This window comes from Camelina sativa, chromosome 9 (genome assembly GCF_000633955.1).
Source record: "Camelina sativa cultivar DH55 chromosome 9, Cs, whole genome shotgun sequence".
Taxonomy (NCBI): domain Eukaryota; kingdom Viridiplantae; phylum Streptophyta; class Magnoliopsida; order Brassicales; family Brassicaceae; genus Camelina; species Camelina sativa.
Window position 1 is genome coordinate 1314854 of NC_025693.1, and position 9550 is coordinate 1324403.

Genomic DNA, 9550 nt, shown 5'->3' on the forward strand with positions numbered 1-9550 from the left:
AATAAATTTATCTCTTATATATTAATAGCAAAACATTTTTAAAAATTGTGATGAAGTGTTGTTGCTAGAGAACTCGACACACTATTTAGCTAATTATCCAAACAATAATTTTATTTGAATCAATTTATCTCATACATATTATGGGTTGTTACCTGATACTCCCTCCGTTTTATATTACTTGTCGTTCTAGGTGATTTCACACTTATTAAGAAAACATTTAAAATTTATGTTTTACTCTTCATTAATACACTAGTTCATTTGATACAAATAATTAATAAGCTAAAAGTTAGGGGTAAAATTGAAAATTTGATTCATAAAGTTGCATCGTAAATACAAAACGACAAGTAATATGAAACAAAAATTTAAGTCCAGAACGACAAGTAAAAATAAACAGAGGGAGTATTACTTTATATGTTTCATAATTATTGTTATTTTAATATTTAATGTTTATTTCATAAATTATTTTATTATTTACAAATTAATTTTCTTTTTTATTACTCGTATCTAGCTAGTAAAAAAAACCATAATGATTAGTTGTTTTGTGGTAAGATCAATTAATCATAAATTACCATAACTGTTTAACTTAATCGTAGTATTTACTTTTGCTTTCTCACTTGATTAGGCAAAATCTTTCATTGTTTGTGTCAAATCTATCATGCCAGCTTGTGTTTTCTTATATCACAAAAGATGATTTTCTTTAGTGTATTTAATGCATTTTCTTTTTCAAAGTCAAATAACAATTTAATGTTTTTACTTTTACAATACATAATTATTAAATGCATATATGCAATATTGGAATTAAATGATCAGATCAAAGCTAAATTAATGTTTACCTTCTACTTTATGTCTCTATATAACACTCCATCGTGTATTAACATTATTTAATCACAAACAAAAATATGAAAATGATTATCAACCTCTCTCCAATAAAAATAGTGGTTACTCTGCTTCTTCTTGCATTTGGCCTTGTCCATGCTAGATACCCAACTTTCTCAACCGTACTAGACAGAAATATAAAAATATCAGTGAACCAATTTCCCGGCTTTACACATCCATTTTATCCTCCAGAACATGGAAAACATCCACCACCACCACATAAGAATGTGAAGATATCAGCAAATCAGTTTTCAACGGTGACATATCCAGTTTTACCTCCAAAACACCGAAAACAGCCATCACCACCACATAAAAATGTGAAGATGTCAACAAACTAATATCGATACATATATTTTTTTCTTTTGGGTCATAAAAATTACACCCAATAAAATCATATGCCTTCTAATTAAAATAAATGTAGTAAATGACAATATAAAAATTGTTTGGTATTATTATCTGTTTTATATAATAAATTTATCTTCTATATATTAACAGAGAAGTATTTTTAAAAATTGTGATGAGGTGTTGTTAGAGAACTCGACACACTATTTGGATTAATTTATCTCATACATATTATGGATTATTACCTGACTAGTATTTGTCCCGTGCGTATACACGGAATAATTATTTATGATTAAATCATATATATATATATATATATATATTTATTAAATTGTAAGAAAATAATTTAATTATGAGGAAAAATAGCAATCATAAAATTAATAAGTCGGTAGGTGCAATGAATTATGTTAATATATTTACATGAATTAAAAAAAATTGTAGAGGTGAAGGTAGTACCAATATATATGAGCTACCATTATCTAATTTTGTTTTTGTATCCAGTTCTCCTCCTCATCAACAATTAGGATCTTCCAACTGAATATTAAAAATTATAATTAATAGAAGTTTAAGAAAAAATCTATGAACATAAACAAAAGTTTAAATATTTACCTGCCTGAGAATTATAACTGTAGTTTAGATTAGTGACTACTGACCAGGAAAAAGATGAATAGAGAGGAGAGGATTAGAGAGAAGATGATTACAGAAGAGATATAGTTTAGATGATCAACAAAAAAAACATTGAAAAAAGGATTACATATAAAAGAAACTGAATAATGATTTAAATAAAAGTGAAATCAATTATAAAATCACCTTGAACGTGGAGAGTGGGAGAAAAATCAGCAGTTATTTTTTTCCTTTGGTCTTTATTTCTTCTGCTTGACATTCTTTTTTTCAATTGTGTGATAAATGTTTTATTTTGTTTTAATAAGGGAAAACTATAATCTGATGTGGTAAGAATTAATTGGCCAAGTGACTTGTGAATTATAATATAAAGAATATTACTTTATATGTTTCATAATTATTGTTATTTTAATATTTAATTTTTATTTCATAAATTATTTTATTATTTACAAATTAAATTTCTTTTTTTATTTTATTTCTAGTATCTAGCTAGTAGAAAAAATCTATAATGATTAGTTGTTTCGTACAATTCAAAGTAAGATTAATTAACCATAAATTACCATAACTGTTTAATTTAATCATAGCATTTACTTAGGCAAAATGTTTCATGTTTTTGTTGTTTTTTGTTTGGGTGTGTATCAGATTCAAATGTATCATGCCAGCTTGTGTTTTGCTCTTTATCCACATATGCCACGTGTAGCAGCGTGTCAGTCAACATTCATCAACAACTTCAATCTCTCGACTGATTTTACCGGCTATCTCCGGTTCTCACTTTAATTTATTTTTCTAGACATTTTTTTTATTTCATCTCTCTCACTCGTCTCCGACGTCGGCCGTTTCTTTTCCATTTTTGTTGTTTTTCCAATTTTTAATTTCGGGAAAAAAAAAAAAAGAGGTGATACGAATCGAGACTTGTCATATGTATGTGTTAATAATTCAAAAACAAGATCGAGAAGGAATCTGAATCGTTTTGTTAGATGAGAATCGGCGGTATTGCGTCGTCGGCGATGATGATGTCATCTTCTGATGTGGTGGAAGCGTTGAATCTCAAAGAAGCTTCGAATTGGTGGTCTGATGTGAACGAGTCTCCGATTTGGCAGGATCGTATCTTCCATGTCCTCGCTGTTCTTTACGGAATCGTTTCCGTCGTTGCTGTGGTACGTTTCTGGGATTCTTTTTTGAAAATCATCGTCGCTTTTTTAGGGATTAGATTCTTCGACGGGATTGGTGTTTGTAACAAACTAATATATAGAGTTTTGGTTAAGATTCAACTTGTGAGGATACAATTGAGAGTTCCGGAATATGGCTGGACGACGCAAAAGGTCTTCCACTTTCTTAATTTCGTTGTGAATGGAGGTTGGTGTTTCATCGAATTGTGTGATTTAGTATTCAGTGTCTTCTTATTGATTGATTGATTGATTGATTTGGTTTATCGTTTATTTTCTAGTTCGTGCTGTGGTGTTTGTCTTTAGGAGAAATGTGCAGTTCATGCATCCAGAGGTCAATAAATCTACATCTTGAACAAGTTACATCCAGAAATGTGCAGTTTAGGTCAATAAATCTAAATATGCAAATGTTAATCTTTGTAGATTCTGCAACATATCTTGCTTGATATTCCAAGTCTTGCTTTCTTCACCACCTATGCTCTTCTCGTTCTCTTCTGGGCTGAAATTTACTATCAGGTATGAATATCTTTGTATATAGCTTATGTTTCTTTTATTTATGGTATCTTTGGTTTTGATTTTTGGTCAACACTCTTTTATTGGACAGGCGCGTGCAGTATCTACTGATGGACTGAGGCCAAGCTTCTTCACAATTAATGCAGTTGTATATGTAGTTCAGGTATACAATTTCCCATCCTTTGTGAAACTCAGACTTGAAGTTTGTTTTGTTGTTGGATCTTGTGCTTACTATATTCTCATTGGATGTATTACTTCCAGATTTGTCTTTGGTTGGTTTTGTGGTGGAAGCCTGTTCGAATTATGATAATCCTATCTAAGATGTTCTTTGCAGGTAAATTACCTTCGATCCTATTTCAACCAAGCATAAATACACTTTATCCCTCTTGCTATGTAATCCATAGTCCTTGTCTCCACCTCTTTTGCGCATTTATAATTGCAGGTGTTTCATTGTTCGCGGCCCTTGGATTTTTACTTTACGGTGGAAGGTAAATCTGTTGCCACTGTATATTTGTATATGTACTACAATTTGACATTACCATAGTTTCTACATTACCACTAGAACTGTGTTGTTACAATTGAGGATGAGATCACAAATTGTGCTCATGTTGCTTGTGCTAGCAGTCAGAGTCACTTGCATTCTTGTCCTACTTTGATGCGTAGCTAGACTAGATTGATTCCCTTGGTGCTAAAACGAGTACATTTGCATTATGCATACAATTGAAAATATGTTGAACTGAGATTGTGCTTGATATTTTTGTCCTTTTATCTTGATCTTATGGCAGGCTTTTCCTAATGTTGCAAAGGTTTCCAGTAGAATCTAAAGGGCGCAGCAAAAAGCTGCAAGAGGTGAACCATCATAAGTATAACCAGTCTAACTCTTTATTAGTTGCTGCGTCTTAACTTTTTACGCCTTTTCTCTCTTATGTATGGTAGGTTGGCTACGTGACAACCATATGTTTCACTTGTTTCCTCATCAGATGTATCATGGTAAAGACGCACACAAACACATCGTTTTTGTTGATATCTATGAATCCTTATCTTCTTGGTTGGATTATCTTCTCTAATATAGACTATAGTCGTCAGTCAATTTTAGAGTTAACATCTAACCAAAGCTTTTGTCATTTAATATGGTTTTAGATGTGCTTTGCTGCTTTCGATGAGGGGGCAAACCTTGATGTGTTAGAACATCCCATCCTCAACTTCATATATTACCTGGTAACCTTCTCTCTTAGCTNTTTCTCTCTTATGTATGGTAGGTTGGCTACGTGACAACCATATGTTTCACTTGTTTCCTCATCAGATGTATCATGGTAAAGACGCACACAAACACATCGTTTTTGTTGATATCTATGAATCCTTATCTTCTTGGTTGGATTACCTTCTCTAATATAGACTATAGTCGGTCAATTTTAGAGTTAACATCTAACCAAAGCTTTTGTCATTTAATATGGTTTTAGATGTGCTTTGCTGCTTTCGATGAGGGGGCAAACCTTGATGTGTTAGAACATCCCATCCTCAACTTCATATATTACCTGGTAACCTTCTCTCTTAGCTGAATCATATAATCTCTGATCATGAACATCAACATAACTTTTCCGTTTGTAATCTGATCCTGGTACTTATTTACAGTTGGTGGAGATATTACCGTCTTCTCTGGTCCTCTTCATCTTGAGAAAGCTACCACCAAAACGAGGCATTACACAATACAGTCAGATTCGCTGAAAATGTAAAGACAGGACAACTAACTGATCAGATGAAGACCAAGACCGTGTATGTTTTATGCTTGTCTGTAATCAATAGAGGGAAAAGCATTAGATACGGAATGAAATAGATGTAATGCTGATTAAGTCGTTTGGTTGATGATGGGAATGAAATCGCTTAAATTTTTGAAAACTGGGGTTTGTTCCCTTTACATAAAAGTCATGCTGTAAAAAAAAGTTATATTAAAAGAAGAAAAAAAAATACATGGAAGGATAGGGCAGATTTGTGTTGAGACCTACTCTACTTAATTCACTGTGATAAAAAAAGAGTTGTCTTCTATTGTTGTGTGTCTTGAGTCTAAGACGCATGAGAAGCAAAAATGTTACCTACGGATGTAAGATGAAAGAGTTGAAATGTATCGGTTCCAACTCGATTCGTCCTAAAATGTATTATATGTAGTACATTGAGTTTCATCACAATTTTAATGAATATATATAACACAATAGATCCAAACACATAATTCAGAAACGAATTAAAATTTTGAATAGATTCTTTCTAAAGTGTTCTTTTACAATACGAAACCCATCTAATTTGTCGAGATATATTACCACGAGACAATTGAGGGTAAAACGCTATTTTTCTTTGTTCTTGCGTTTGTTTTATTGGAAAATGCTAAACCGTCCGATTGAAGTATTTAATAAATCAACGGTCAATCCATGTATAATTATTTCCGTTAAGGAAACGTGTTATGATATATACCACAAGACCATTGAGGATAAAACGCTATTTTTCTTTGTTCTTGCGTTTGTTTTATTAATGAACAACGGTCAATCCATGTATAATTATAGCCGTTAAGGAAACGTGTTATGATATACCACAAGACCATTGACGATAAAACGCTAATTTTATTTGTTCTTGCATTTGTTTATTGGAAAATGCTAAACCGTCCGATTGAGGTGTTTAATGAATCAACGGTCAATCCATGTTAATAATAGCCGTTAAGGAAACGTTTTATGATATATACAAAATCTCTCACACTTTTATTTTGTAAAACAGAATTTTTCACATTGTTTCTTCTTCTCTCTTCTTCTGGTTCTTTCGGAAGAATCAATCCTTCAGACGACTGGTGAGGAGATTAATTTTACGATTAGATCTGTATTTTAATTTCAATTTCTTTGTATAACGACTCATACAAGTGTTGTGTAATCGTTCTTATATATGTTTGTATTGATCTAGGGTTTTGATTTTGGTTTGATTCAGTCACGAAACTAGTACAATCGATTTGGGCATCTTCTTCCTCGTGGTGATTTGGTTAGGTTTCTTTCCTCTCTTATCATCCTCTTCGTGTTTTCTTGTTTAGGGTTCTGAATTTACTAATCGTTCTTGTGATTACAGATCTAGGGTTTTTATTCTGTTTGGTTTTAAATTCGGCAAGAAACTATTTTAATCGGCGGCTTGGTTTCTTCTTCTTCTTCTTCTTCTTTCTCCTCCTAGTCCTGGTTGTGATTGATTTAGTTTTTCTTCATCCTCTCTTCGTGTTTCTTCCTTTTGATTCTCCTGTTCTGTACTTAAAACTTTTGTTGTAGGGATATTTGTTTTTGTTTTGTTGTATGTTTTCAAAGATATGAGGATTGAAATCGAATGGGTACAAACAATTGATCAGTTCGATCAGATTTAATGGTTTTATTTAATTGAAGCATTTGACTTCTTCTGTACCATTGTGATTTTGGAATCAAGATTTTTTTTGTTTTTGTCTTGGTGTACTTGATCGAACACCAATAAAAATTTATTCAGTTTAATAAGAATCTAGATCAGTTTTTGGTTTTGGTTTAACTTGGTCTACGGATTCTTCTTGTTTTGGAGCTTTTAGTTTTTGATGTTTTCGTTTTTGTTTTCTTTCAAAACCCAAAAAAGATCAAAGGCAGACTATTATCTAATAGTGTTCTGTCAGATTCTATTTTGGGGACATTGTCCCAAGAAAACTTGTGAACTATGGGCTTGGTAGTGCATGGATGCTGCGAGGGAAAAGAGGATTCAATGTGTTGGATGATCCCACGGGTTATATGCCAAAAGGCAGAAAAGAACCAAAGAGTTCTCACAGTTTGGCACCCTCGGCTTGGAAAAATAAAGAGTCAAATGACTTTGAATGAGAATGACCTACGAGTTTATAAGTCTTTAAGACAAAAGACATTAAACAACTATGGGTTTGGTAGTGCATGGATGCTGCGAGGGAAAAGAGGTTTCGATTTGTTGGATGATCCCACGGGTTATATATGCCAAAAGGCAGAAAAGAACCAAAGAAGTCTAGCCAACTATTAAGACAAGACAATATAGCTAATAGACCAACTCTGGGTTTCGTAGTGCATGGATGCTGCGAGGGAAAAGAGGTTTCGATTTGTTGGATGATCCCACGGGTTATATATGCCAAAAGGCAGAAAAGAACCAAAGAAGTCTAGCCAACTATTAAGACAAGACAATATAGCTAATAGACCAACTCTGGGTTTCGTAGTGCATGGATGCTGCGAGGGAAAAGAGGTTTCGATTTGTTGGATGATCCCACGGGTTATATATGCCAAAAGGCAGAAAAGAACCAAAGAAGTCTAGCCAACTATTAAGACAAGACAATATAGCTAATAGACCAACTCTGGGTTTCGTAGTGCATGGATGCTGCGAGGGAAAAGAGGTTTCGATTTGTTGGATGATCCCACGGGTTATATATGCCAAAAGGCAGAAAAGAACCAAAGAAGTCTAGCCAACTATTAAGACAAGACAATATAGCTAATAGACCAACTCTGGGTTTCGTAGTGCATGGATGCTGCGAGGGAAAAGAGGTTTCGATTTGTTGGATGATCCCACGGGTTATATATGCCAAAAGGCAGAAAAGAACCAAAGAAGTCTAGCCAACTATTAAGACAAGACAATATAGCTAATAGACCAACTCTGGGTTTCGTAGTGCATGGATGCTGCGAGGGAAAAGAGGTTTCGATTTGTTGGATGATCCCACGGGTTATATATGCCAAAAGGCAGAAAAGAACCAAAGAAGTCTAGCCAACTATTAAGACAAGACAATATAGCTAATAGACCAACTCTGGGTTTCGTAGTGCATGGATGCTGCGAGGGAAAAGAGGTTTCGATTTGTTGGATGATCCCACGGGTTATATATGCCAAAAGGCAGAAAAGAACCAAAGAAGTCTAGCCAACTATTAAGACAAGACAATATAGCTAATAGACCAACTCTGGGTTTCGTAGTGCATGGATGCTGCGAGGGAAAAGAGGTTTCGATTTGTTGGATGATCCCACGGGTTATATATGCCAAAAGGCAGAAAAGAACCAAAGAAGTCTAGCCAACTATTAAGACAAGACAATATAGCTAATAGACCAACTCTGGGTTTCGTAGTGCATGGATGCTGCGAGGGAAAAGAGGTTTCGATTTGTTGGATGATCCCACGGGTTATATATGCCAAAAGGCAGAAAAGAACCAAAGAAGTCTAGCCAACTATTAAGACAAGACAATATAGCTAATAGACCAACTCTGGGTTTCGTAGTGCATGGATGCTGCGAGGGAAAAGAGGTTTCGATTTGTTGGATGATCCCACGGGTTATATATGCCAAAAGGCAGAAAAGAACCAAAGAAGTCTAGCCAACTATTAAGACAAGACAATATAGCTAATAGACCAACTCTGGGTTTCGTAGTGCATGGATGCTGCGAGGGAAAAGAGGTTTCGATTTGTTGGATGATCCCACGGGTTATATATGCCAAAAGGCAGAAAAGAACCAAAGAAGTCTAGCCAACTATTAAGACAAGACAATATAGCTAATAGACCAACTCTGGGTTTCGTAGTGCATGGATGCTGCGAGGGAAAAGAGGTTTCGATTTGTTGGATGATCCCACGGGTTATATATGCCAAAAGGCAGAAAAGAACCAAAGAAGTCTAGCCAACTATTAAGACAAGACAATATAGCTAATAGACCAACTCTGGGTTTCGTAGTGCATGGATGCTGCGAGGGAAAAGAGGTTTCGATTTGTTGGATGATCCCACGGGTTATATATGCCAAAAGGCAGAAAAGAACCAAAGAAGTCTAGCCAACTATTAAGACAAGACAATATAGCTAATAGACCAACTCTGGGTTTCGTAGTGCATGGATGCTGCGAGGGAAAAGAGGTTTCGATTTGTTGGATGATCCCACGGGTTATATATGCCAAAAGGCAGAAAAGAACCAAAGAAGTCTAGCCAACTATTAAGACAAGACAATATAGCTAATAGACCAACTATGGGTTTCGTAGTGCATGGATGCTGCGAGGGAAAAGAGGTTTCGATTTGTTGGAT

General features: G+C 34.3%; 1 protein-coding gene and 1 long non-coding RNA gene across 4 annotated transcripts in view; both read left to right on the forward strand.

Annotated features, from left to right (window-relative positions):
* LOC104710135 (tobamovirus multiplication protein 3) lies at positions 2602–5492 on the forward strand. The gene is made up of 11 exons (XM_010426690.2): positions 2602–2996; positions 3105–3195; positions 3287–3339; positions 3429–3521; positions 3610–3681; positions 3780–3852; positions 3961–4006; positions 4304–4367; positions 4455–4508; positions 4659–4736; positions 5151–5492. The coding sequence occupies exons 1-11, from the start codon at positions 2817–2819 to the stop codon at positions 5241–5243; spliced, it is 897 nt and encodes a 298-aa protein (XP_010424992.1). The 5' UTR covers positions 2602–2816; the 3' UTR covers positions 5244–5492.
* Positions 6263–9550, forward strand: part of LOC109126636 — a 3969-nt gene continuing 681 nt past the window's right edge. The window contains exons 1-2 of one of the 3 annotated variants that reach the window (XR_002033497.1): positions 6263–6348; positions 6483–6533. This is a non-coding gene — a long non-coding RNA (uncharacterized LOC109126636). Of the gene's footprint in view, positions 6349–6458; positions 6896–9550 lie in introns of those variants that run through there. The other 2 variants (XR_002033495.1, XR_002033496.1) reach the window with 2 other exon arrangements.